Below are 27988 nucleotides of genomic sequence, written 5' to 3'. Positions count from 1 at the left end.
ACCACCTGTCCTGAAGTGAACAATCACCATCGCTCAACTCTGTTTTCCCATCTGTGGTTGTGACTGCTGAATTTTGAAAATAAAATATTGAAATTATGATAGTGTGCATGATCTATGAAGAAAATAAATCATTAACCTACGATAAAGGTTGCTAATACTTCTTTATGACAGAGAAATTATTGCAGCTCCAGATCTAAAGTATTATTTGTGAAGCTCTCATTTTATTTCATCTCGGTTAGAGAGAAAATTCGTGAACCCTGAGTGGCACGGTAAGGGACACTGCTGTGTTTTATTAATGGTGTGAAATGTGTATCCACCGCAGGTCCCCTCATCCTTCCAGCAGATCTTTGAGCTTGGGATACGGTTGTGGTGTTTATCGGTGTGTTCTCCCTTGTAGCAATTATTTTTCAATAATGTATGTTATGTGTAGTACAGTTAAGCAAAACCAGTAATGACTTAATTTTGATATAAATCAGTTACTTCAGGCAATTATTACCAAAATATAATTTGAAAGGTTTTTAGGAGAATAACCTTGAACTCTTGACTTCTTTGGCAGTAAAATAATTTTTGTCAAGAGCTGAGGCAACTTCTGCTTATGCAGGTTTTACGAGGGAGGCAGCGGGCTGGAGAAGCGGTGGAAGAGGGCTTGGGCTGCCTGTGCTGAAGCCCGAGCGCGGCAGGAGCCCCACGCAGGCTGGCTCGCTCGAAGCGCCGGTTTTAATACATTCTGGACCTGGCTGGGGGGGCTGGGCCGGGGCCCGGGGGCGGCGGGCGGGGCCGAGGCCGGGCCGGCGCGGGCCCCGGCGGGAGGCGGGAGCGCGGAGGTCGGCGCGGCGGCAGGAAACGGTTCCGGGTCGTCGTCGGGAGCCAATATGGAGCCCGTCGGGCTCGCGGGGCCTCGCTGAGGGAGAGCCGGGCCGCAGCGGCGCCGCGCCGCCGCCATGTCGCTGGGCGAGTACGAGCGGCACTGCGACTCCATCAGCTCCGACTTCGGCAGCGAGTCCTCGGGCAGGGGCGGGTCCCGCGGCGGCGGCGGCAGCCTGCCCGGCGAGCAGGAGGAGCTGCACTACATCCCCATCCGCACCCTGGGCCGCGGCGCCTTCGGCGAGGCCACCCTCTACCGCCGCACCGAGGTAGGCTGCCCCGGCGGCGGGGCGGGCCGGGCCCCCGCCGGGCAGCGGGAGAGAGGCCCCTCTCCCTCCTCCTCCTCCTCCTGACCCCCGAGGAAGGGGGCCACGGGGGCCGCTCCCGAGGAGGGCCGAGGGCCGCTCTCAGGGCGAGCGGGGCGGTTCCCGGAGGCTGGGTGGTCGGCGGCCCCGGCGCCCGAAGAGCCGCAGGGGGGCTCGCGCCCTGGGGTGACTGACAGGCTGACAGGCAGCGCCCTGGGTGACTGACTGACAGAGAGCAGCCCTCTGGGTGACAGCTCCCGGCGCCAAGCGACGACTGCGGCCCTCGGCGTCGAGGGGCGCAGGGTTTGGGTTTTGGCACATTTGAGTGCCGCCAGTCTCTCGGTCCCCTAAAGTTTTGTAGGGAGATGTGGAGACTCTTCTTATGCTAATAGATTCCTCATTTTTCTATGTTTTATTCCAGTCACAGAGGACATGGGGGCATCTCATACAGGTAACTGTCTCGCGTGATCAGCATTTCAGCATAATCAGAGGAAACTGGCTGAAAAGCCAGTCCTTCCGTGGCTCCCAAGTCATTTAGTCCCATCCAGTTTGATCCTAGTTGTGCTTTTAAGCGGCTGTCAAAGAAAAGCCCTTGACTGGTTCCCAAGGGCTGTTCTTCAGTTTTTTTCTGGGGGAAGGCCACCCTGAGGTGTCACTGCTCGAACAGTTGTAAATGAACACTGTTCACTTAACAGATCACTTATAGCCGGTCTGACAATCTGGGTGGGCCTAACAAGGGCAAACTAAATTTGTTCTTGTTTGCTTTATTTATTTTTTTTTATTTTAGGAATACCTGGGTGTTTGTAATGGCTCGTAGTCTTGTATCCTACACTTATGGGATTGGAAATACACTGTTCTCCCTTTATTGAACCAGAATATGTTTAGTCTTTATTGAAACAAAACAAACTCGGTGTTTTTCCCTGGAAACCTTGTAGTATGTTTTTTTGGTGGTGGTTTGTTGTTTTTTTTTTTCCAAAGCATGTGTTGGCCAGCTAGAAAGACGGCTTCAGGCCATCGCTATTCCTAGCGACAAACAGAAAACCTCAAAACTTATTGTTGTGAAGAATCTTTGTCTGAAATCTGTAAGAGGCAGGAAAGTTTTTTTTACCTTTCCTGAAATTTTAATTTCCTGCTGTAAAGGCACATAATGTTCTCTTCATAGTAGTGTGTTTTTAATTAAAAGATGTTTTTGTGTTTCAGGATGACTCACTTGTAGTGTGGAAGGAGGTGGACCTGACCCGGCTGTCAGAAAAGGAGCGTCGTGATGCTTTGAACGAAATCGTTATCCTTGCCCTGTTGCAGCATGAGAATATCATCGCGTACTACAATCACTTCATGGATAACACCACGCTGCTGATTGAGCTGGAGTACTGTAATGGTGAGATCCCTACTCCTGCTTACAAACAGGCAGCTGCCACATTGCTGAGTCACCCTCCTGCAGCATCTGCAGGGAGTATTTGTGGGGTGTCCTCTGGGAAGCAGAGGAATGGAGGTGGATTCTGCTGCGTAGCTCCTGAGAACCCTTCAGACTGATTTGTGTCTCAGGTGCCAAAGAAGGAAGCCCAGTAGTTAGTGCAGGCAGTTCAGGCAGTAGATGATTTCTCGAGTCTTCTGAGTAGCTGATGCAGTGGAAGAAGGGGGTTATTGGTAATGTACACTTCTGATGCGCCTTGCTGTGTTCTTTTAGGAGGATGGTTGGAAAAGACCATGAAGATATTCAGGCCTCTCTGCCAGAACAGAGTGGGGCTGCTTTTCAGTAGCGTCACTTAAATAGACCCCTCTGTTTGGCAGTTACGAATCAGAGCTTTAAAAATCTACTGGCACTCTGCAATCAGGAGTTTTCCTGCCTTGTGCTATCAGCTTCTACGTTTACTATTAAAAAAAACCCAATCCGGTCTGTCTGGTGGTGGAGAAAACTTAAAATTCCACACAAGAGTAGATGAGATGGTATTGTGTGGAGTTTGCAGAGGAAACTGTCCCAGCTGGGCTGGAGAGGTAGAAGGATTTGATATGAGGGTCTGAGTTGCAGCTGCTCTTAGACAGCTGGAAGAGGAGATCATGTACAGCTGATATTGCTGGAACAGGATACCTACCTAGAACTGCAGTGCGGTTCTGGATGGGTGGGACAGCTCCCCTGGCTAGGTGTCCTGTGTGTGTTTGGGAGTTGTGTTAAGCCTTGGCTCATCAGCAGAAACTTTTTTTTTTGATGAAAAAGGCTATCATCTTGTTTTCATCTTAGACAGATTGTTTTCACTGGGACAGGTTAGGGAGCACAACAGAGTTGCGCAAAGCATTTTTGAAAGGTTGGCCAAAGCTGGTTTTGCTTCTCTGCTTTTTACTCTTACGCAGGGTGGAGTCCAGTGCAGGAGTAGGGGAATGTTAGCTCTTGATGCACCATTTGTTTTAGGAGTACTCTGTGTGAGTTATTTAGCTGCCCTGAAAAGACTGCATGCTTGGAGCCATTATAAATTCATTGGAGAGCATAGAGAGAAACTGAATAGTACTGATGTCTGTACGTGTTTGTTAATGTCTCTAAACTGTTTTACTTCTGGGACAATAACCAAGAGATGAGTATATAGCCTGTGTTGCCTGAATGTGTCTGAGTGGTACAGAACTAGGGATGTGAGAAAGAGGAAATCTCATTTAGACTTATGGATATTGGTTTTGTTAATAGTTGTTTCTGTGGCTTTTTTTTTTTCCCGTGTACAAGATAAACTGTGAGTAATGTTTAAAGTAAAGCTGGACTAGTTTCTGTCAGACACTCCTCAGAATCCAAAGTATTTACTGTTTTAGTTGACATGTCTCTTCTGGAGATCTAGGAAAGACTTTCAAATTTGAGTAAATATCATCCCCACTTTACAGGGGAGGAAGCCAAGTTATTGATTTATTTGCCTATAGTTCTGTATGTATATCATGGTACCACAGGACTTGGATTTATTGTGGGTAACGTCAGTAAATACATCTGAAACAGATTTGGGAAGAAATATCCTATCAAATACATTTGTTGAGGAGAGAAGAGAGTGTCAGAAGGTTAGATGTGGTTAGATGAAATGAAAAAGAAAGTAATTTGTTTTTAGTATGTGTGCATAGTGGTATTGATTATCTGAGTCAAGAGCTAATTTGTCTCCTTGTGTAGGATTTTGGCCATGTAGTACCTGTTATGCTGCTCTTTGGTTCAGAAGAGCTGCAAAAAAGATGGCAAAAAGTGGGAGATGAGGAACAGAATTCACTAAAAGCCTGCATAGCCTGAATCACTAGGAAAGAAGTTCATAAGAAGAGGCAGAAGTGAATACTTCAGTTAAATTGTGAATGTGAAGAGTGATTTGTAGGTAATTTGCAAATGTAAACATAAGGCAGAGTAAAGAAATGTTGAGAGGTTATAGTAAGGCTGAATGAGAAGAAATTAAAGAATGGAATCTTAGTAAGAATATCAGAAAGATCTTCCTAACATGGAAGCCTTAAGTCCCTCAAGGAGGCAAAGGAGCCATTGCGACCTGCTTTGGACATCTACAACTTGACAGACCCATGGAAATCATACAGCAGAAAGCTGTCTTGAACCATACCCATGGGAATGGGAAAGGGCCTGGTGTTCTGTTGCTATTAGGACATAATACATGATAATTGGGAAATGGAATAGCAACAGGATGTGATCAGAGATCTGGGATTGACTGGTAGGATGCTAATCTGACAGGGAGTCTCACTGCCTGCAGCCCATAGCATCGTTTCTTTTAGCTCTCCTTGATTTTTAGTCTGCCATCTTGAAATTGTGAGGTGCCATGAAGAGTCTGATGATTTCAGGCTTCTGTTGGTGGTGCTGCTGTTGCCAACTGTTTGTGAATTCTGCATCAATGTATTTGGCAGGGCAAATGAAGGAGAGGCAGGTCAGAGCTGGGCAGTAAGTGGGGAAAGGCAGTAACTTGTCCTTTCAGGGACTACTCTGAACTGAAATTGCTTGCTTTCTCTTTTTTAATGTATTATATATATATAAAATGCTGAGCAGGGCAATCTCACGTGATTTGATGTACAGGTTATAAATGTTTACATATCCCAAGAAGCACTTACAGGTAAAAAAAGTAGGGACTGCTAGCCTATCTTTGCAATTCACTTTTCGGAGAGTATTAAATGGTGGTGATAAAAAAGAATCATCTCAGCTTAAGCTTAGATATGCCAGTGAAGTTCTTAGATGGAAGAACAACTTAATTTTGTGAGTGCCTGTCCAGTTTAAGTGAAGAGTGCTGAGGGAGAGCTGTAGTGATTCATCGGATCTCTTAGAGGATTTGAGTATTCCCAGTAGTACCTGAGCAGAGTAACTGCTGCCATTAACTAAGATGAACCTCTCTTGTCTTTCTCACTCACTTATAATTACAGGAGGGAACCTCTACGATAAGATTCTGCGGCAGAAAGACAAGTTATTTGAAGAAGAGGTAATTTGAACTGGTTTGAGGGAGTGGTGGGGCTGGCCTAATGTTCTGGGGATCTGTCTGGTTTCTGAGTATTTATACCACATTTTTTCCGTGGCGCTGGTGAGGAATTTCTGTGTATATCTGGGGACTGACATGCTTCCTCTCCTGTTGAATATTGCAAGCATTTATGGACTATCAGAAACTTTTTATTTTCATTTTTGGCTGTCTATAAGCAGTATAAACTTCCAAGGGAGAAATAATGAAAGAGCGCTCAACTGACTTTTGTCATCTTATCATCTTATCACCTTATCATCTTACCATTAACTTTAAAACCTCTTTCTGTGTTTCTTCCTGGTGGGTACTCAATTTCTCTCCCTTCTTAACCATTTTGTAGGTTCTTTTCTGAGTAATTACCTTGAATCTGTTTCATCATAGGTTTTTTTTTCTTGTTCCTTTTTCTGTCTTTTTATTTTTTTTAAACTTGTTTTCTGCTGTCTGCTTCTACCTTATGCTGAGGTGGTTAATGATTACATTTATTTATCTTATATGATGACTTTTAAGGCCTTCTGGCTTATGGTGAATATTACATGGTCACAGTTCATATTCCAGAGAGCCCAACCATAGGTCTTTCCCAGATGGTCATTGGCTGTCATTCCTAAGTCTTTTCAGTCATTGAATTCTATCATAGTTGTCAGGACAGACACCATGAATGGCACTAGAACAATCTACCTTTTGGAATATCTTTTCAGAGATTTCCAAAATGGGAAATTCTACATTTTCGTACTCCTGAAAGAGCAACTAAATGGTATGGTCAGGCCCTCTTGCTGCGCCTCTGTGTGACTGGGACGTAAGGGGTTTTGTGCGGTTTTTTTGAGCTTCGCATAATGTTTTTACTCCTACCTTTGCAGATGGTGGTTTGGTATCTCTTTCAAATTGCATCAGCTGTGAGCTGCATTCATCGAGCAGGAATTCTTCACAGGTAAGTGTGGCATGAAGTAAAGCTAAGGTAACCAGTGCGGTTCATGGATGTGAGTGCAGAACTCCTTTGAGTAGCCTTTGCTTTTGTGTTTAAAGCAAGCACTGAGCTTCTCTCCAAAGCGTAGCTGGACTGCCTTCATGTTAAGTATCCCTTCTGTAAAGGGCTAGAAACAGTGTTGTGATAAATGTGCAAGAAATTTTGTATATGAAAATGGAATTGCTTTCTTTGCTGCAGTTTTGTGAACAAGGAGTTAATCCATGTAGGAAGGAAGTAAATTGGCCCTTTATTGCCGAAGCACGTAAGTGATGTTTGCTAAAGTGGGTAGGAAGAGCAGTTACCACAGGCCAAAGGTACTTCCTACCCACTCCACAATTAATAGCTTCAAACCAACATGTACATCCTTCTGTAATTCCTGGAGGCTAACAGTGATGAAAACTTTGCACTGGTGCATTGCTGTAATATAACCTGTGCGAAGATTTGTCCTGCGTTTGCCTGAATCTCATTTCTTCAGCCTGTTATTTCAAGTAGTAATACAGCTTGTTAACTGATAGTGGTAATTTTGACATTGACTCTGAGATTTTAATGAGTAGCTAATTACCTTTTTCTGTTGGCCTTTTCTGTTTGGGAAGGATAAATTTCATGGCTTATGTGCTTCAAGGAGGCCATGGTGTTCTGGGGTGTACTGCACACGTAGACAGCTGTTTCTGGCATGATTGGGTTGTGTGCTGCACAACATCCTTCTCTAACTAATGAGCACAGATGTGTCAGGATGTTTCCTGTGGGTTAGCATCCTGGTTGCTGCCATTCTGAATCTCTGGTAATTGGCAAGCCTTGCTAATGAAGGGTTGGTACCCTACATTCAATAAAGTAGTGCCTAAGGTTTTGACCTAGAGGAGATGTCATGTCTGTCCTGCTTTGCAGTGATTTCCTGCTTGCCACCTCTGTTGCCCCTCTTCAGGGCAGGGTTCATAGTCTAGGAATATGTGTGGCCCCAGATCATTCCACAATAATGAATTGAACAGTTATTTAAATGTTTGCAGTAATTTCCTTTTGCTGCAGACATTGTCAGAGTGACCCAGGACTTTGCGATGCCCCAGGTGGATGAATGCAAAGTGCTGCTTTACTTGATGTTGTCCTGATCTGCACTGGGAAGTTGTTAATGGTATGTTAGGAAAAGGGGGTGTTATGAAGCGTTGGCCACGGGAAGCATATCATATTGTGGGGGCGTCCTCTCTGTATTTACAGCCTCTTATATTGATCTGTGAAATGACATATAAATGATTCTGTCTGGGAGAAAGTGTTTTCAGTGAGTTTCAGAATTCAGCATTTTTGTGGCCTTTTGATCTTCTGGGCATAGTAAGTCCTGTTACAAAGAGTTGTTCTTGAGCCATAAGGTAGAGGGATGTTATGTTTAAGTTCTAGAGTGGCATCAGTTTCACATGCTCTGTGTTTGTTTATATTTACATACATACATATTCATGCATACGTTTATGTTTTTAGTGAGCTCAGCGACTCCTGGCTTGGGTCTATTTATAAAACCAGGAAAAATAAGACCTGCTCAATGACCTTCATACGAGAAGAGACTGAGAGGGAGAAGAGAACTATCTTTGATCTGTGGCCTTTACATAGGTGTCTGGAGCCTGAACTTAGACTGTGTTGTGCTTGTGTGGGGATGTGATAAAACTAACTGCAGTTACTGCCCCAGTACTTGGGGTCAAATTGCCTTTGAAGAGCTCTGTGTGTGTGAGAGACAGTGCTGGCAGAGTAGCAAGTACCTCATTTTGGGGGGGAGGTATAGTAGTGTGTGGAAAACTGTGAAATCCAGAAATACATTTGAGTGTCTGCGTTTCTTCTTCTCCTTTCAGAGATATAAAGACATTAAATATCTTTCTAACCAAGGCAAACCTGATTAAATTGGGAGACTATGGGTTGGCAAAGAAGCTGAACTCTGAGTACTCTATGGCTGAGACTGTGAGTATCTGCCGCCTTTGTGTGCAAACCGAGGTGTGTTTTTCTTTCATCTCTGCATGCCTTGCAGAAGACCAGGGATGCTGTACATTCTTGCTGCTTGTTTTCTGTGGTTTTCCTTTCCCTCTTCCCTTGATTTCTCTCAACGTTATCTCACTAACATTGGCATAGTTGCTGGTGTGTTGCAGCCTGCAATTATCCTTGCTCCCAGGTTACCTTTTGGATGTCTGTGTCTCCGCAAAGCAGCAATAGACTAAAGATAAGTGCCACTGTGGGCATGGAATTGTGCCAGAGCCAGTGTAGCTGCATTAGAGAGCACTGCTCTTCTTTCTCTGGTACCTAGGCATGATACTTCCAAAGGTGAATTTATGTAATATGAAGGCAGTGCTGTACAAAGGTACAGAGACAGCAGTATAGTCACATCAGTACAGTGTTCTCCCTCAGGACTAGCTAAGCCCAGCTTAGCAAGTTAAATTCATTTGGTCATGCTGCTGTGCTAACAGGGGCATTTTGCCTCAGCTGGATCTGAGATAGCTTGGATGTGCTCGCCTGACATTGCACTGTGCCATAGATACGTTTCCTTACTCTTTAATACACAGGCTCTGAACTGAATTACAAAGAAGCAAGAAAGGCACTTGTGCTTCTTACGGTAACCAGGTGGATGGATTATTGGTAATGTTTTGGAGGGTGGAAAAGCTTTGTAGGAGAGATTAATTCTACCAGAAGGCTGTCAAGCTTGGCTTTCTTCGTTTCAGACCCTTCCAGAAGGCAGTTTCTCAGCCAGAGTTATGACACAGGGTAAGCTGTCTTGCAGGTACCTGAAAGGCTCAGCTTGGATTTCCCAGCTCCATTAGTTTCTGTGGTGAGCACTAGGCTTGGAAAGGTAGACATTGTCTGGAGCTCCTTTCTGCTAAAGGCCTTTATTATTGTTTGGGATGCAAGCCAGCTTGCACTTCCCCTTACCAGGCCATATTATTAGATTTAATGCAAGCTGTTGGTGTTCTGTTAGGATGTGTCATTAAGTACTTGCCAACCTCCTTCCAGAACATGAGCACTGTTGTACGGTTGCACAGTAAGTGGGAACTGAAGGCTACTGCATAAAGCCCTCGCTAAGCTGGGCTGCAGCAAAACCACTTCTGTTTTGTCACAATTTTCACGGCCTTCTAGCTTTCAGAGAAAGTGCAGGCTGTGCTGTGAATTTCCAGGTTTCTTTTTGCCTGTGTTGTGTGTCTTCATCTATACCTGTGAGCTTTTTTTTTCCTATCTCACTTCTGAAAAATTTTAAACTACATACCTTCAACTGTATTTCATTCTGTATATGCTGGCTGTGTTCTGAGCTAGTTGCTCAATTTGTGATCTAATGACTGGTCGTCTGGAACTAATTTTTTGTGAAATGAGTGCAGAACATGTTATTGTCAGTATTTGTAATTGTAACAGTCAAATTACAATTTTGTAAAAAGTTTACCTTGCTTACTAAATGCTGATGTCTTTATCATTCTTTCTCCCATTTACCAAGTAAGACATATAAAATATGTCTGTCTTTCTTACAGAAAGTTTACACTATCCTTTGCTTAAAGAAACTTTAGGTGCAGCGTCCTAGTTCTCAATATGATTCTCCAACTAGTTGGGCTTCTAAATCTTCCCGTGGCTAGGAGTCATGTATCTCTGTAGCTGTCACGCTCTGTAACGGGAAGTGACGGGGAGATGGCGGCTTCTGAATGTGCCCATGAGGTATCTAGTGTACTAGCAGAGCCTAATGAAAGGCAAGCTTTGTAGTCCTAAGAGCTTTGCTGAGAGAGTTGAAAAGAGAGCAACTATAAATATTTCCTCTTCTTCTGAATTCTGTCTTTTTCATTTTATTTTGCTGTCTAGTTCCTTGCTAGGGAATGAGCTCCCTTCATCTAGAAGCTTCATTCTTGCACCTTTTATCATGTTTGTCCTGTGTCTCGTTGTGACTGAGCTGCACCAGTATTTCTGTTGTAGCTGGGAGGGGCTTCTGTATTTAAATGCTGGGGTTTGGGATTTTGTGTGTGGTGGGGAGTGTTTGTTTTAAACCAATTGTTCAGGAAAGCCTACTTCTGAAGTGAAGCTTACTACTTCAGGTGGGACTCATGCCAGCTTTCTACTTACTGACCCAAAAGTAACCCCTCTTTCATTGGAGACAGAGTAGCCTTTGTCCTGGCAGTACCTTGTGATCAGACAGAGTGGCTCCACAGCCATGGGCTGGCATCTGTTTGGAAGTTTTGCTAGATCCCTTTTCCTTCAACCTCTTATGAGGGTTTCTGTACGCCTGGTCAGTACATAAGCCCTAAATGAAGTATATTTAAGAGAGGGGCAAGTCCTTGCTGTGTTCTTATGACTACAACTCTATTGCGAAGTACGTACCACATCAGGATCTGAGCAGACAGGTGTCTAGGGTCTTCTAAGAAATGCAGGCACAGGCTTGTGGATGAGAAGGGAAGAAATGAGCTTATTGTTGCTGTTCCTCCAGAATGTTGGTGGGGTGTGTCATCTGTGTCACTTCAGAGCTGTGTCTAGCTCTGGTGCTTATGGGCATCTGTGAGCATGATGGATGCAGAGCTCCTGAATTGAAGGCTGATGGATCATTTCTGATTTTTAAATGTTATTTTTCCTAGCTGGTGGGAACTCCATATTACATGTCCCCAGAACTCTGCCAGGGTGTGAAATACAACTTCAAATCAGATATTTGGGCTGTAGGCTGTGTCATCTTTGAGCTGCTTACTCTGAAGAGGACCTTTGATGCTACTGTAAGTCTGCAAACCAGGATGGACTGAGTAACCTTATTTTTTATCACCCTGAGATTTGCACTTGGCTCATAGCTTTCTTAACTCATGTTTTTGTTTCATTGTTTAAATTTACTGATGAGGAAAACGGTAGCCTGGCAGTGCCAACTATAGCCAGAGAAAATGTCTGCACGATTTCCCTTACCCTGCACTGCAGATTCCTCTCTGGCATCTGCAAAACTCCATCATCCTTGTCTGCAGCCCTGGGTTTACCAGATGCAGAATACAAGCTGTGCTAATTTGTATCATGGTTGTGAATGAAACATCCTTTTCTCTATGAGGGGGAAGTTTGTGATTGTGTAGTCTTTTTGGTTTTTTCAGCATTACTAGCTGTGAATTTTCTGTGCAGCATTCTGTTGCGAAAACTTCCAGCCTTTGGATTTCATAGGATTTAATACTGTTACCCTTTCTTAAAGTTTGGAGAGGGTGAAAGGGAGCATTGCTGGCTGGCATGTGTGATTTGCCAACTTGTGCCATGAGATGGGAAAAGCTGCTAGCTGCCATGATGCAAGATTTTGTAACCCTTGAAGAGGTGCTGTGGAAATACCATCCTTTCCTGACGTCCTCTCATCATGGCTGCTGAGTCCCCAGTAACTTTGCTGCTGTGCATAGTTTCAATGGCAATGTGCTACATAGGAGATTCCATGCAGAGAGAAACCTATCCTCCCTCCACTGTTAGGGAATTTGGTGAAAAGCTGGGTGTTGCCACCAAGTCCTAGCTATCAGAGGTACCGTTTCTGCAGGAATTATTATTAGGTTTCTTGAGAACCTGCTAGGCAGGGAAGGAGGAAGATGTGTCCTGATCAGAGGAGGAGGAAGAAAATAGTGGTGGCCTGTAGCATCTCTCCCCATTGAACGCGTTGTCCAGTTCAGTTCCCTTACAGCTGGTTTCTGGTTTCTGTCTAGAATCCCCTGAACCTCTGTGTGAAGATTGTACAGGGAAATCGTGCCATGGAGGTTGATTCCACTGTCTACTCCTGGGAGCTGATCCAGATGGTGAATTCCTGCCTTGATCAGGTTGGTGAAATACTTTTTAATTTTCAGACATCCCTTTCCAGCTGCCTAAACCATGGAATTCAGGGGTGAAGGGGAATGACATGATGCAGAGCAATTTCTGTGACGTCTGAGGCATCACTAAGGTTGGGCTTCCTGTAGTCCTCTGAAAGCGTTCTTTTAAGATGTTCAGTCCTGCAGGCTTTGGAGGGGTGCTGGGTTTACTCTGACAACAATTATTTAATGGCCTGGCAGAAGCAATTATTTTCTAATGCTGTGCTGCAGAGGTGGGAGCATCCTCTCTATACAGTCTCTTAAAGTTCTGGCTCTCTGACTGTGACTCTGGCTTTCTGTAGGGGATTAATTTCTTGAAAACAAACGTAGTATTGATAGTTTCAGAGCATGGAAGTCCCTCCTTCACATCCCTGGTATTTATCCCTATTCATTCCAAATATTTGAATTAATTCCTTTCCCTTCTGAAGGGAGTCAGGGAAGGAGGTCCATGCAGACTTGAATGAGGTCTTCTGGCCCAAGATTCTGTTGTAGATGATGAACATTTCCCAGAAAATAACTTGTTACTCACTACTTTTAGGATCCAGAGAAGAGACCCACTGCAGATGAATTGCTTGAACATCCCCTTCTCAGCAAACGCAGGAGGTAATCAGATGGTCTTGCCTGAAACCTGGACAGGTGTCAGGCAGAACAGGAGGGTTTGTGCAGACTAGTGGTGTTCATGCTTTTGTGGCAAAGTCCTTAAGTTAATTTGGCCTGACGTGAAGATAAAGTGTACTTCAACAACTGCCTCTTTAGGAAAGAAGTGCATTCTTGCTGTCTTCTGATCTGATGTTCTGTTGGTGCATGTGTATGGTGAGAAGATATCTGCATCCTTGGTCTTAGAAGCTGTTGTATTGAGAACCTTGAGGCATCCCTTTCTGAGGCTTCTTTGAGGAATGCTGGTTCCTGCTCTTCAAATCTCTGTGAACAAAGGGTCACAGAGATCCTCCTATGGTCATTGGGAAAGGCCTTTCAAAATATACATATCGTGCAATATAGAGGTCCCTGCTTTCTCCCTTTGTTGCCTCCCTCTTCTGGAGAGAGTTGGTCCATTTTAGCTTAGTTTGACCATCAGCCTGCACACTGTCTTTTTATGAAAGGTGGACCATAATTCTGGACTGTTTGGGGACAGCAGACTTAGTCCTTCATACCAAGGTTCTATTACTTGGTGATCAGGAAAGTTTGAGTTTTGTCTTGCTGTATGCACTGGTAAAAGCCAAAATCCTGATAATATTTAGCCATTTAAGGTCATTCTTGGGCAGTATGGGTATTGGTTGGCCACATCCTGGTATATATGTAGTTTGTTGTCTTTGGCTCTCCAGGAAGTTTGTTAGCTATATGGTACATTACTTCTGCCCTGCTTACTGTGTATTGCTGTGAGCTGGTAAACAGCTGCCACATTTCCTCCAAGAGGGAGCAGCATTTTATTGGAAGGGAAAGCAGTCTGTGTGTGTTGCTTGTCAGTAAATTGCTTTGGGTGATGTTACTGTTTCCTAAAATGCTTTTTCTCCTTTGGCAGGGAGATGGAAGAGAAAGTCACACTGCTTAATGGGCCAAATAAGCGACCAAGGTAATTATTTGGGCATGTGTTTGAAAGGAAGTCTGGAGAGAACAGCTCCCCAGAGAGGAACTTTGCTGAGAGTTAGTCTGTGACAACCCTAATGGAATAGTGTAGTTTAGAAGATCCCTAAGTGCTAGGAATTGGACATAGTTGTTACATGGCTATTGTCCCATGTTTTATTCTGCCTTTCATATCCTGCTTATATGTATGGCTGGAGCCTTACCTCAGCAGGTCCCATACAGCTCTATCTGTCCTGTTGAGGATGTAGTCGTTACAGCCTACGTATCTGAGGATGTAATATAGATCCCTGCTTTCACACAGATTCCCTTGAGCAGGAGGAATATGACTGTGTGAATGTTGAATATTAAATAAATATAAATACCTTTCATAAAGCTGGATATATGCAGAGGTTCTCCACAGTCCCCAGCAAGCCTGTAAGCAAATAGCTTCCTTGACACGTATAGCTGCTTTTCTGATGATTTGTCACATAGAATTTGACCTTTTGTTCCTCATAAACCTGGAAGTACTATCTGAGCACTTTATGTGAAGTTGTTCCAGTTCATAAATTGCTCGCAAACAGTTTGCTTTGATTACAGCTTCCATTTTGCAATCTGCTTGTGAATTGATGCTTACCTGCATCAAAGAGTATATTTTTGCCCTCAGATGGAAGCCTGTAATTTAAATAGAAGAGAGAGGGAAGTTAGAAGCTTTTGGATGCTTCTGTATTTTGAGGGAGATTTCATGACCGTTTGTAAGGCTTTCATTTTTCACAAATTAGAACAGCTCCATGGCCATTCAGTGAAAGCCTGGTCTTTTAAAATGACATCAAATTGGATTGTAGGCTTTTTAAAACGTTTCCTGGAGGCTACTTTCTCTGCTGCTTTGGGACAGGTTTGACATTCAGTGTCTATAGGCAGTTGAGGCCTTGCAACCACTCAATAAAAAGAACAGTTTGTGAAAATAAAAACCATGAATGGTTGTGAAGGGGAAACTGATAGACAACAGTAGGAAAATAAGTGATGACAGTGAATGCAAACTCATTATTAAAAGCATGTGTGTTTTGTGCAGGTCCAGTACCATGAATGAGGCTCCCATTGCAGTGGTGACTTCGCGCACTAGTGAGGTGTATGTCTGGGGGGGTGGGAAGTCCACCCCCCAGAAGCTGGATGCCATCAAAAGTGGCTGCAGTGCACGCCAGGTGTGTGCTGGTAACACTCACTTTGCTGTGGTGACAGTGGAGAAGGAGCTCTACACCTGGGTGGTAAGTGAGAGAAAAAGCAGGAAGAGGGTAAGGGTGGGAAAGGAGCGTCCAATCCACCACTGACCATTCATAAGCCTGTTAGAATCAGATGGGCAAGCAGCTTGGGAAGGGGGAAATCTGATTGCAGTGGACACTGTGAGGCCATCTGCTTCGGGGCTGACTCAAGTTTCCTAAGGCAAGTGTGTTTTTGGGAGGAGTTTTCCATCATGACAGGAGGTGTATTGGAGAGTTGCTGTGCACTTGAGGATTGTAGGTGGGACTTGTAGGCCCAGACATTGTGTCAAACATCTCTTCCTTCCATTCCTGACTACTGAAAATGCACTGGAGGCTTTGTGATGCTCTGTTGGCTTTGTGTGTTTTTGAGGAAGGTTTTCTGAGATCAGAATGGGTGGGATGAGTGACCTTGTTGTGATACAGATGTCATCTGCGAGGCAACTTCTGGATGAAACCAGAGATTATACTAAACAACTCTGCTTTTTATGATGAGTGGAAGTTCTGTAATAGTTTAAAGTGAATTAAAAAAATGTTGGCATATAACACATTTAAACAATTGAATCCAGTTTTCTCAGGCTTAGATGGTCAGTGACATGGAGGTATTCTGCATCTCCAGGCTTCCACAGGCTTTTGTATTGATGATACAGAATCTGTTAAAACAGATTAGAAAATACTGGTAGGTGGGTGATAGAAGAAAGTGATCCAAATGGGAGGAGAGCAAGTTGAAGTCATTTGCTGGATGTTCTTGCAAGAATGGCCACTGAAAACTTTCAGCTGACTAGTAATATTTTAGTTTTAGCTTCAACACTACTCAGATTTGTTTTGTTTTTCCTGTAGAACTGGTAGGTCTGGCCACTTCAGTGACATTTGTTTCACATTATGGGTTTCTTTGCAGCCATTGGGATTTAGAAAAGTAGGTCAAAAAGCTGAAGGATGGAATTCAGTCCTGCAGCAGGGAGAAGTTTCTGTAGTCTGGCAGGTGAGAGAGGAGCAGGGATTCCTCACCAGCTGGTGGCCTGAGACTGGATCACTCCTCATTAGTGCATAACTGCCTGAAAGCCTGCGCTGCCATTTAGAATGTTGCCTGCAGGTAGCAGTCTCTTCCCTAAGGTGGCTAACACACTTTCTCTTGCTCTTTGCTGTCTTCTGTTGTTCATTTGAGGTGCTGTAATTACTGGCACCATCTCTGGATACATAACCTTACCAGATGTTCCTGTCTTGCAGAATATGCAGGGGGGCACCAAGTTGCACGGGCAGCTGGGACATGGAGACAGAGCCTCCTACCGACAGCCAAAGCATGTTGAGAAGCTTCAGGGAAAAGCCATTCGCCAGGTGTCCTGTGGAGATGATTTCACAGTGTGCATCACAGGTGAGAGCTGGAAAGGCACCACCGTCCCTTACTTCGCTGTGCTGTGGAGATATTTGCCTTCGCAGTAAGATTAGCAGAGCAGCTTTGTGCACAAAGGAGAAAGCCCCATATGTTACCCCTCAGTTTTGAGGATAGTAGGTACAGTAGTGGAGATAGATCAATGTTATCATATAGAGAAAGATCGTGGCTCCCAAGAAGGCTGGGTGTTTTGCTAAGGATGCTTTTTGGTGATGAAGCTGGGTGTTGAGCACAACTCCTTGTGGCTGTGCAGAGTTGCAGAGTCCCTGCTCTTACCAGTGCATGTGTTGCCTCCATACTAGTCTGTATTAAAGATGGAGCCTGAAGAACGTGAATGTGTTTGAAACTGGTTTTGGACTGTGTGGGGAAAGAGTCACCCAGTGATAAAAGACGATGTCTCTCATATCTGAGATTTGCTATTTAATTCAGAAAGCTTGAGACGTGGTAGCTGTCTCTAGTTCTAACCCTGCTCATACAAAGATTTAACTGTGGTGTTGTCTGTTACGGAAGAATTTGAATTGTGCTTTACCCATGAAAACATAATTCTCAACAAGGTAGTTTCCAGATTATTTTGCCAATGCTGGAAAAGCAGAGGTTTGACAGAGATAAGCTCAGATGCTCAATGTGCTGGAGGAGTGACTTAGGGAGCCACAGGATCAATTTGTGGGTTTCTGTTAAAGTGTCAGGTTCAACCCAAGATTTTTTGACACTGGTGGCCTGAAATAGCTGCAGGTTGTGGTGTAAGGTCATCCATCTTAATGTGAAAAAGAAAGGACTCCATATTCTCCTGATGACATTCCTCTGCACTAAAGAGGAGGATGAAAAGAGGTTGCTCTGGCTGTGTCCTGAGAAGTTAACATGCAGCCCAATACAAGCCCTGTGTGCTGACTGAGCTTCCCTTGTGTCCTTCAGATGAGGGCCAGGTGTATGCCTTTGGCTCGGACTATTATGGATGCATTGGCATTGACAAGGCTTATGGCTCTGAAGTGCTTGAGCCCCTGCAGCTGGATTTCTTTCTTACCAACCCTGTGGAGCAGGTCTCGTGTGGAGATAACCACGTGGCGGTGCTGACCAGGAACAGAGAAGTTTACACGTGGGGCTGTGGGGAGTATGGTAGGTAGAGTCTGCCTACCTTTAGTCTGGAACCTAAAGGCATTGGGGCATGTGCGCTCCAGAAAGTGGCTTGGTGCAGGTGTGTAATGCAGGGCCTGGGTGAGGGCTGTCTGGTATGTCCTGGGGGCAAGAACATTGTTTCTTTGGGGCTTTCTTTCCTTGTAAGAATGGGGAACTGGGGACTGAGTCCTTGGCACTTTACTCTGGGAAGCTCTAGGGTGCTGCTTGCCTTCCCTGTGGGTAGGGTGGTTGTTCTGTGAGTGGGGTTGGAGTACCTTGAGGACTGGCAGGCAATCATGCGTGTAGGGGAGCAGGTTTCTAGTTCTGTAGGGAGATTCCTTTGGGACTATGAAGAGACAATACCATTTCTTAGGGGCAGGCACCTTGTGAGGCCATTTCTAACTGCAGTGTTTTCACTGATGCAGGGCGCTTGGGCTTGGATTCAGAAGAAGATCACTACACCCCTCAGAAGGTAGGGCTGCGACTACTTCTCAAAATCTGCATGGGCATGAACCCAAATCAGTTGCTGTTTGGAAATAACTGTCTGACATTCAGGTGTCTTTTCTGAAGTATCATAGAGTTTGTGAGAGTTTAACTTTACTTCCTCACTTTATTTTGCTTCATTTGTCCATAGAGATCATGGCAGAGGGACATGCCACTCCCCAGCCAGCATCATGATTTAGAAATTCATTGCTCTGATCTCCAGGCTGGATCTGGAAATGCCAAACTTAATGTTGTAGAAATCATAGTAGGAAACACCAAATTGCATACCTCAGGTCTGTAGAGGAAACTCGCAGCAGTGCAAACAACTGGGAGTCTTTGAATTTGATATACTGGGTTAAACATGAGTTGAAAGTAAAACCCTCTTGAAATACAGTGCTAGGGGTAATTGAAGTAATCTAACCCACTGAGGGTTAGAAACAGAGAAGGATGTGCCTGGAAGCCAAAAATCTGTGATCACACAGTATCACACAGACCTAGCCCTGCTCAGCTAACTGGGTCTGGTGCTTGTAGACCCCAGCTGGCCAAGGATGCCTGTGCACCACATTCCTGGTTCCTGTGCTCTGGCTCACTGGTGCCTGCACACAAGGTGTAGAATGCCTTGGATTTCTGCATTGTGACCAGAGTTTCAGTATGCTATAGACTTTATGATATTCTTGCACCTTTATTCAAAATAACTGCATTGGGTATTGTCAGTGCCCAGATGACCTGAACCATTGCTCTAACCCCATATGTTTTTCATGTGCGAGCTTCTGTATAGTAGGTATTGGGATTTTGATTTTCTTGGGATATATTTCTTCCATGTAGGTGGATGTTCCGAAGACCTTAAACATTGTGTCCGTTCACTGTGGCTGTGATGGGACTTTTCTGCTCACCCAGACAGGCAAAGTGTTGGCATGTGGACTCAACGAGTTCAACAAGCTGGGCCTGAATCAGTGCACATCGGGGATAATCAACCATGACGTAAGTGCATTTGGGTCCCTGGCTCCAGCTCCCAGCAGTCAGTAGTATATGGGGAAGTGGAGGTCCTGTGACAATGACAAAGCATTCATTAGCTTCATGCCAATTTGTTAGTTCCAATCCAAGACAATGGATACTGGGATTGTGGGCAGAGGCAATTTGTTCCTCAGTTTCCTGTCTGCCCTAAGGGCTTATGTCAGATCTGAGGTAGTGAAATGGATAGTGAGCTTCTCCAGGGCGACTTAGTCAGTGACGTGGATTCAGGCAGTTCTTTACCATACCTGTGTTGGGACTGTCTAGATTAATGTGGTCTGCAAGACCCGATTGAGTAGGTCTTAGCTGATGAATGCGTGATTTTTCTCTCTGTGCTTACCCGCATGTCTTTTCTCAGACATACTGTGAGGTGCCATACGCCACTTCCCTTACTTTGGCCAAGCAGCTGTCCTTCTACAAGATCCGTACCATTTCTCCAGGGAAGACACACACAGCTTCCATTGATGGTGAGCCCTACGTATTTAAGAAGTGAATACTGGTTCCTGGATTACTTTACATCAGCTTTGCCCTTTCAGCCTGGCCCTTGACATTGAGGGTTGTGCTTTTGGTAGCAGAGCTCATGCCTGCTCCAGGAACCCAGGATTCCTGTTCCTTAGCAGTGTTGCCTCCTGGCCAGCTGAAGCAGCAACATCAGCTTCTGGGTCAGCCTTACTTTTTTTTTTTTTTTTGAAAGGGGGAAAAAAAAAAGGTTTAGGGAAGAATCATGCTCTGGGATAGCAGAGGAATTGTTTATGACCAAGTTAGGCTTTGCCCAAGTGACGCCAGTCAGAGGGCTGTGAGGAGTCACAGCCCCCAGCATCAGAAAAAGGGAGCAAAGGGAGAAGGAACTGGGGAGGTGTTTCCAGGCTGAAGCCATTCCTCTTGGTTGGCACTGTCCCCTCCCAGCCTGGCTGGCTTCTCAGCAGAGTCCTTCCTGGTCATGGGCTGTCACTGCTTGTTCTCTGCATGCATGGCTGCTTCCACAGTTGGGCCCTTGCTGTGACTGTCTCCTCGTTCCTCCTCTCAGAGCGAGGCCGCCTGCTGACCTTCGGCTCCAACAAGTGTGGACAGCTTGGTGTGGGGGACTATAAGAAGCACCTGGGAATTAACCTGCTGGGAGGCCCCTTGGGGGGTAAGCAGGTGATCAGGGTTTCATGTGGAGATGAATTCACCATAGCTGCTACTGACGGTGAGTGGGTCTTTCCAAACTTGCGGTGGGTTCCTTTGAACTAGATCTGCAGGGTGGTTAACTGGCTCCCACTGATCATTTCCTAGACCATCCCCACAGCGCTGCACTGAAATAAAGAAATTCTCCTAGACTGGGGTGCTCTGTCCCTGTTAGTTGTCCCAGTGCAGCACCAAGCATTTGCTGTCCTTGGGGCTGCAGAGTGCCAGCTTGGTGGTTGCCTGTTAGATTCATTATCAGTTTGTTCTCCCACTGGCAACATGGGGCTGGTAGATTAGATACTCTGGGATAGCAGTTACAGCAGGGAGGCTGTGATCCTTGTAGCAATTACAGGCCAAGAAGGAGTGAGTGAATTGAGGCTCCTGAATCTCTCTTTCCTCAGACAACCATATCTTTGCCTGGGGTAACGGCGGGAATGGGCGTCTGGCAATGACATCGACCGAGAGAGCTCATGGCTCGGATATTTGTACCTCATGGCCTCGGCCAATATTTGGATCGTTGCATCACGTTCCAGACCTGTCGTGCCGTGGCTGGCACACCATCATCATTGTTGGTAAGTGTAAGTTTAGGATGAAATTGTGGGATCTTAGTTATGATGCTGTATTGCTTGCCAGGACCTTGCCTGGGAACAGAAACCTGGGGGGGAATGTGGCAGGCTGCTCTGAGCTCTAGACCTGCAACATTGGCTTTGCTGTGTGCCTTTGTAGGAGTTGCCTTGCTTTCCATGTGGCACTCTAACTGAAAGCATGGTTCTCTCCTTGCAGAAAAGGTGTTGAACTCTAAAACAATCCGATCCAACAGCAGTGGCCTGTCCATTGGTACTGGTGAGTAACCTGCCCCGGGGAGCTGTGGTTTAAGGCCATTCAGTGGTCAGTTTGAGTGGGTGCAGTTTGGTCCTGCAGCATGGTTTCTGTGTGTTTGAAAGGCCTCATGGAAGAGCTCAAAGGCAGGAAGTCTAGTTGGTGCTGTGAATGGGAAGGGATGGCTCAAAGCTGGGAGAAAACTGAAACGGAGAGGAAGAACATGGATTCAGCAGGGCCTTTGTAGTTGAGGAGCTTCAATTCCCAAACAAGGAAAAGCTGAGAGGAATTCACTGAAGAGAGCTGATAAGGGAAGTGGGGCTATGGGGCAGCTGCTGGAGAGATGGAGTCCAGTTTCTTGCACCTGTGGGAGGGCTGGAGCCAAGAAGCTGCAAAAGACTGCTGCACACAAGGCCTTTTGGGGAGGCCTGCAGGGAGTGTTAGGAAACAAGCTGTTGAGGGAGGTGCTGCTAGCATGTGCTCTCACGTGGCCATACAGCCCAGATTTCTGCATCTTCTCTGCTCCAGCTGGGGTTTGGCAACAGGAATAGCAGAGGTAGGGAAAGTATAAAGTTTTCACTCTTGTTTGCCAGTGGCTCAGAGCTGCACAACTGGAGGAGGAGAGGAAGAGGATCATGAACAGGAAGCGGAGACCCCCAATCCCAGCGGAGGCTTTCGGGGAACCATGGAAGCAGATCGTGAGCTGGGGGGCTGGATCAGCACCACAGAAGCTAAGGGAGGCAACAGTGCTGACAGCAGCTCCTGCCCTGGCTGGCTGCGGAAGGTAATGGGGTCTCTCAGAAGTGCCTTAAAGTGGGGATCTATGCTGGGGAAAAGCAAGTGGCCCCTTCTGCCTTTAAGGGATGCTCTGAAAGGTTCTCAGAGCTGTGCTGTGTGGGGACCCCTTTAGCCTCGCTGCCTTTTTTACCACAAGAGGGTGTTAGTGCATTGGTTGAGGAGATGAAGGCAGGCAGGCAGGCCTGACAGTGCTGCTTTTGTGTATCCAGGAGCTGGAGAACGCTGAATTCATCCCCATGCCTGACAGCCCCTTTCCTCTGAGCATGGCATCTTCAGAGCCCGAGAAGGAGACTCTCCCTTACCAGAAACTTCAAGGACTCAAAGTGGCCTCTGAGGAACCTGTTGGACTAAACAAGCCCAAGACAGAGCCCTGGGTAATGTTATCCAAGTGAATGCTTAGTCAAAAGTTTTTGGGGACCATAAATGGCAATGTTTGAATTATGGGGAGAACTGAGAAGAGGGTGTTGGATTGGCCTAATTCATCTGGATGTGGAAAAGAGGGCTGTTCGTAATCAGAGATGATGCTGCAAAGAGAACAATTCACAGAAATCTAGAACACAAAGCTGGGGCTTGGTCTGATTGAAAATAATGAGATCAGTTCTGTGAAAAAATGTGGTTAATGCAGTTGGAAAAAAAAGAGAAGCCTAAGGCCCAGGAGCCTAGCAGAGATAGAAATTTAGAAAGCAGAAACTGCTGTGAGATAGGAAGAACAACTGATACAGGAAATCACTGAGAAATTGCAACCTGTGAGACTACCTTATTCCAGGAGTTTTCCCAGAAAAAGGAGGAAGTTAGTGGCTTTGTACTGAAGATGTAATGACTAGTAGCTTGTTGACCTGGGCTGCTACAAGTTTGGGAAGTCAGGAAACAGGCTGGGGTGATACTTTCTGTGCATGGTTTCTTCTTGTGGCGTATACAACTCCTGGCCTTGCACTCAAACCTGGCCTGACGTCCCACCATGTCTCTGCAGCCTACTTGCCTGAGTCCAACCTTGCCGTGCGGTGAAGGGAAGGCTGCGTCTCCTGTTGCGGGCTGCATGTGCAGTGCTCTGCAAGTGGAGGTGACACACCTCCGAGGCCTGGTTTTACAGTGTCTGGATGATCAGAAGAAGCTGCAGCAGGAAACTGTTCGTCTGAGTGCCCAACTCCAGCAGTTCTGCAGGGGGACAGAGGGAATACAGCAGGTAATACCCATCACCTGGAAGCACATCTATGCTCAGGGCTCACTGCCCTAACGGCTCCTCCATAGACTGCAGAGGCTGTGCAGAAGAAAGCAGCTCTTAACAGACGTCTCTCTTGGAGCAGAATGGGGGTACTGAGCATGCTGCCTGTCTCTTGTTTGAGCTGCTGATGCAGGCTCTGATAGTAGCAACAGGATTGAAGCCAAGACGACAATTTCCTGTGAGGACAGCCCAGTCCTTGAAGGACCTGGGATTCCCCTTTATTTCTTCTGATGAGAAGGGATGGGCAGTCAGATGTTGTGGAGAGTCCCACGTGGCTGTGGAGAATAGAAACTATGCCTTGTGCAGCTCCTTGTTTCTTCACAGCTAGTCCTAGAGTTGTTTGGATAACTGCTTTGTGTTTTGGCAGGTGGAGGTTCTTTCCAAAGGAACACAGACAGCGAAAGAGGAGATGGAAGTGGATCCGAAACCTGACTTGGATTCAGATTCCTGGTGTCTCCTGGGAACGGACTCGTGCCGCTCCAGCCTCTAGTCTCCTGAGCCCACTGGGATCCATCTAACTTCACAGCACACTAACCGAATGCAGAGAGCGGCTTTCCTGGCTTCAGGTCACTCGCAGACAAGGAGCGAGGCCGGAGGCTCCAGAGCAGCACCCATGTACGTTTGATATAAACTAGGAGTGAGTTTGAGAGGGGAAGGGCCCCTGAGCTCTAGGCCAGCTCAGTGGTTGAAGCAGCAGCAGCTCCTTTGTACCTTATTCTGTCAATTCTGCACGTGAGGCAGAACGGCCCCGTTATGGCGATGGCTCCAGTAGCGGCTTGTGGCCCTTTCATTGTTTCACTGCTTCCTGGGAGCTGCCTTTGGGACCCCAGTATTCATCACTGCATCTCTAGATGAGAGGAGATGTGTTTTGTACTGAAGCTGGCTGAACCCTAAGACTCACTACCTTCGCTTCAGAGGGGTGAAGGACTAGGGTCCTCTCTCTCCCTACCACATGGTAAGGCCCAGCCGGTGAGGCTGCTCCCCTCTGCTCAGGGGCAGAGGGAGCAGAGAAGGTCTCATTCTGGAGGCAGTGGAGGTCTTCCTGTTAGGGAGATAATGGTAGACAGCATGTCCCTGGCCTCAAGGCATGTGTCCAATGGCCTGTATAGACAGAGTTTAAAGGCTTTATTCTGGGTGCCTAGAGCTTTCCAACTTCCAGGCAATGCACCGAGATGAGTGAATCAGGTGTCGTTTCCAATAGCAGTAGTAGGGACTGTCTGAGGTGGGATCTCTAGTTCTCAGTTCCAGACCGCCTGCTTCCCAGCCAGATGACAAGTGTCTGGGCCTCAGACTAAGTAACCCATTTCTTGCTCCAGCTGTTCAACTTGGTTTGGGTGCCAGAGCTTTTGGTTTCTTGGCATAAGCCCGTAGCTGCTCCCTGCTTGGCTTCTGTTCTGCTCAGCCCCTGGTGCCACACTCTGTGTGGGTGTGGGAAGAATCAGTGTTTTTCCACTCAGTGTTTTGATGAAGCTGGAATGTGGTTTCCTACCCAGAATAGGTCATTAATGCCATGGTCACAGGATGCAGCCTTCCCCAATGACCATGAATGATCAACTCTCTGTCCGGAATTCACCTTCTTTCTAGAAGCAAGAGGCTTTCCCAAGAAAATTGGAGATGGGAAGAGGCATGGTCTGATGCTCAAGATTTCCTCATTTCCTGTTAGAGAATGAGGTTGATTTTATTCCCCTTAGATTTATTAGCAAACTGACTTTGAACTAAGCTTTTGGGATGGGTAGGATCCCCGGGAGCAGCTAGCCTCCCCTGCCTTACATGAAGCCTCTAAGGAGTCCTGAGTCCCTCTCACCTTTGCTGTAAGAGGGGGGTTGTGATTTCATTAGGCTTAAACCATCCCTGTCAGTGGCGTGTCACTAGAATTGCCTTAGGTCTCGTGGAGTTGGATATCCTATTGCCTCTCCTAGACTACTTCTTTTGAGAGACTGTTCTGGGGAAGCCAGCATTCCCTGTTTGTCTCTAGAGGTGGATGCCAAACCATTCTGCTTGTAACTTACACTCCTTAAATACTTCTTTGATGCCTATTGCTAGTATCTTGGAGCTGGATCAAGTGCAGTCCCTCCAGTGCAGTGTCCAGGGCAAGGATCGTACTGGTGTGCCCACCCACCGTTGCCGCAGGAAGGCTAGGAGGACAGCCCTCCTGGGAGGCGGCGAGTCAGGCACCCTGGTGTGGCCGCACCGCTTGGTTGCCCTTGTGACTCTGCTCTCCTTTCCCCATGTGCGTTGGAGCCACTTCTCTCGGGTTAGGGTCCCGGCTTGAGGATTGTTGCAGTTGGAAACGATTGAGTTGGTCACGCTGCGGCAGTGCCTTTGAGGAGCGAAGAGTTGAGCCTGAGCCGTGTCCAATAAGCAAGCACCAAGCTGATGGGAGTCGCTCTCCTGCAGTGCACTGCTATCTTCATCTCTCAATGCTCTGCAGTTGGGAAGCTAGGTGCACAGACTGGATTCCCCTTGGATCTAGTGGAGGATTAGGGTCCCTGACAGAGGATGCCCTGTGCTCTGCAATCTCATATGTGCCTTAGAGGATTCACGCTATCCAGGTTGTGCCTGTTACAGACCACAGATTTCACACCAGCCAGCTATGCAACCAAAAAAGCAGTTTAAAGCCAGCACCTTCGTCTTGGGCTGAAAACGGAAGGGCAAGTGGGCAGAAGTGCCTTTGAGCAGTTTCAAACCCTTTTTACTTCTCCCCTTCTTGCAGTGCTAGCTCCATATGTGTTGGTCTTCTGCTAGTATTGCTACTGAGTTGTTATAGTGGAACACAACTTATGCCTGCTCTGACACTCTGGCTGAAAACTAGTTTGTCGTTGTCTTTTTTTGAAAGGTTAAAGGGTGTAGTGGTTTGGAGTTTCTGTTTAAATAAATGTTTAAACTCATTCTCCTGTGTTCAGACTCTTTTGGTTTTTTTCTTTCCAAGAGGAAGGAGAAATATGCATATAGTCAGCTGGCTTCACAGCATTCTGTTGTTTGATTCTGGGGTTTTTTTGCTTATAGAAGGAGGGCCAAGGGGCTTGCAGGTTCTTTGCTATGGGAAGAAAAATGTTAGGTTCTGTGTCCCTTCATTAAAAAAAAAAACAAAACAACAACAAAACTCTTTTCTTTTGCTGCTGCATCTGCTCCTGGTGACGTCAGGGGGCTTTTGTGTGTGTGTTTATTTCAACAGTTTGAGTGCCAAGTGGGAAGTGAGTAATGGGAAGAGAGAGGCTCAAAGGGAAGAAGTACCTGTTTCTCTCAGAACAGCTCCTACTGAGCTTTAAGGCCTACAGAAGAGAAAAGCTGCCTGACATCTGCTTGGCCAACTGCTGCTGCACACTGTACTTAATGCCTGTCACTTCTGACATTTTATGAGGGTTTTTAGTAAATTGTGAAATGTTTTGAGAGGCAGAGCAGGGTTAAAGACTTAAAATTCACCAGAGATTTGGATACTGAAAATGCAGCATATCTCAGAGGGGAATTGTACTGCAGTAGCAGAAGAGGAAGCTGAGCTGGTGTGAGTAACAGCCTGAGTAGTGCCAGGGTAACACTAACCTTCATAGCAAAGCAGCAGGGTAAATCTCTGTGCTGAGCCTGATGCTTTGCCTAAACTGTTACTAAGTTTTAAACCAGTCAGCAGATACTTTCTGGATACTGCTGTCTGTCTTGACCTGAAACAATAGCTCAGCAAAGAGGGATGAACTACCTATGGTTAGCTCTGAAACAAAGATAACAAATGAAGTCTGGTGATTTAATTTCAGTAATTTTTGTTTAATCTACGGTTTCAATCTCAGCATTAGCTGCCTGTCACTTAAACCCCCAGCAGATGGATTTATTTTACAGATTCAAAAGGTTTTCTGTGTGTGTCTATCCCAGTCACCATTTGCACTTTGCTGACTTTTGGGGTCCACTAAATACAGTGAATAAAACATGGTGCAAGGTAAATGGAGTTAATATTACAGGACAAGCAGTGGTACTGAATTTCCTAACTACTCTTTGTTTAATTCAGTTACGCTTTTCATTAATTCAAGGAGGCTGGCATAAAGCTTCCAGTTTACCCCTTTCCTACCCCTTGTCACCTCTTGCAATCCCATATTTTGAAGCTCTGAAGTCAGAGCATTGGTCTTGCTTCTCTGATCAATTTGGATAGCAAATTATTTTCCCTTGTTTCAAATCTGTTTTTTCTCTCCTCTCTAGGTTTGTACATTCATACCTGGCTGGCACAGTGCAGCACAGACCCTTTCTGGGACCTTCATGCTTTTCTAAGGTGTGCTAAGGGATTGGGATTTCTGCCTATGTATCTATAGGGCAGAAACTCTCCAACTTCTTTCAGGAGTCTAGTCCATCCATTGCAGGCTGGAGTGTTTCTTCATATTCAGCTTCTGACTAGTCCAGTTTAATGTAGTCACTTTTTATCTTTTTCTAGGCTCCCATGAGCTGCTGCTATATTACTGAAGGACTTGCAAAAGGAGCTGCTGGAATTTTTCTGTTCCTTGTTTGCTTTCTGTTGCAACTTTCTCATAAGAAGTCATTCTTACTTTGATAACACAAAGCACTCTGTGACCATTTAAAACAACTCTTACACAACAGAACTAGTCTAATTTATTAAAAATCAGAATCTGGAAAAATAACTGATACAGAAATGTGCAGGAACTGCCACCAGTTATAAGCAGATGATTCTCTAAAAGAGGCTGTAGGACACCTGTTTCCCCCAAAAGGCCCTTCAGCAGTGTGACAAAGACCTTTAGCATGAGGCCAAAATAATCAAGAACTACCTTACGTCTCAAGAAAAAAGCAAATGAAGGGGTATGTTTTTG

General features: G+C 45.8%; 1 protein-coding gene across 2 annotated transcripts; it reads left to right on the top strand.

The window, feature by feature from the left end:
- Positions 1-857: 857 nt before the first annotated feature.
- Positions 858-26074, top strand: NEK9 (NIMA related kinase 9). 2 transcript variants are annotated; one of them, XM_074824758.1, is made up of 23 exons: positions 858-1133; positions 1591-1620; positions 2370-2547; positions 5538-5593; positions 6481-6551; positions 8417-8522; positions 11156-11287; positions 12230-12340; positions 12909-12973; positions 13890-13940; positions 15000-15192; positions 16411-16555; positions 17486-17686; positions 18112-18158; positions 18995-19150; positions 19539-19647; positions 20208-20369; positions 20749-20919; positions 21131-21190; positions 21760-21950; positions 22174-22338; positions 22935-23147; positions 23554-26074. In XM_074824758.1, the coding sequence occupies exons 1-23, from the start codon at positions 942-944 to the stop codon at positions 23674-23676; spliced, it is 2928 nt and encodes a 975-aa protein (XP_074680859.1). In that variant the 5' UTR covers positions 858-941; the 3' UTR covers positions 23677-26074. The 2 variants fall into 2 exon arrangements, with proteins under 2 accessions (XP_074680859.1, XP_074680860.1); XM_074824759.1 differs by lacking the exon at positions 1591-1620.
- The last annotated feature ends 1914 nt before the right edge of the window (positions 26075-27988 follow it).

Source organism: Strix aluco, chromosome 4 (genome assembly GCF_031877795.1).
Source record: "Strix aluco isolate bStrAlu1 chromosome 4, bStrAlu1.hap1, whole genome shotgun sequence".
In the NCBI taxonomy this organism is placed as follows: Eukaryota; Metazoa; Chordata; class Aves; order Strigiformes; family Strigidae; genus Strix; species Strix aluco.
This window is presented reverse-complemented; position numbering and strand designations above follow the sequence as displayed.

Excerpts from the sequence above, each read along its gene's own strand:
- NEK9 (XM_074824758.1), top strand. The coding sequence starts at position 942 with ATGTCGCTGGGCGAGTACGAGCGGCACTGCGACTCCATCAGCTCCGAC. Across the intron at positions 13,941-14,999 it reads GGGCCAAATAAGCGACCAAG|GTCCAGTACCATGAATGAGG; the intron begins GTAATTATTTGG and ends TGTTTTGTGCAG. Across the intron at positions 20,370-20,748 it reads CACCATAGCTGCTACTGACG|ACAACCATATCTTTGCCTGG; the intron begins GTGAGTGGGTCT and ends CTCTTTCCTCAG.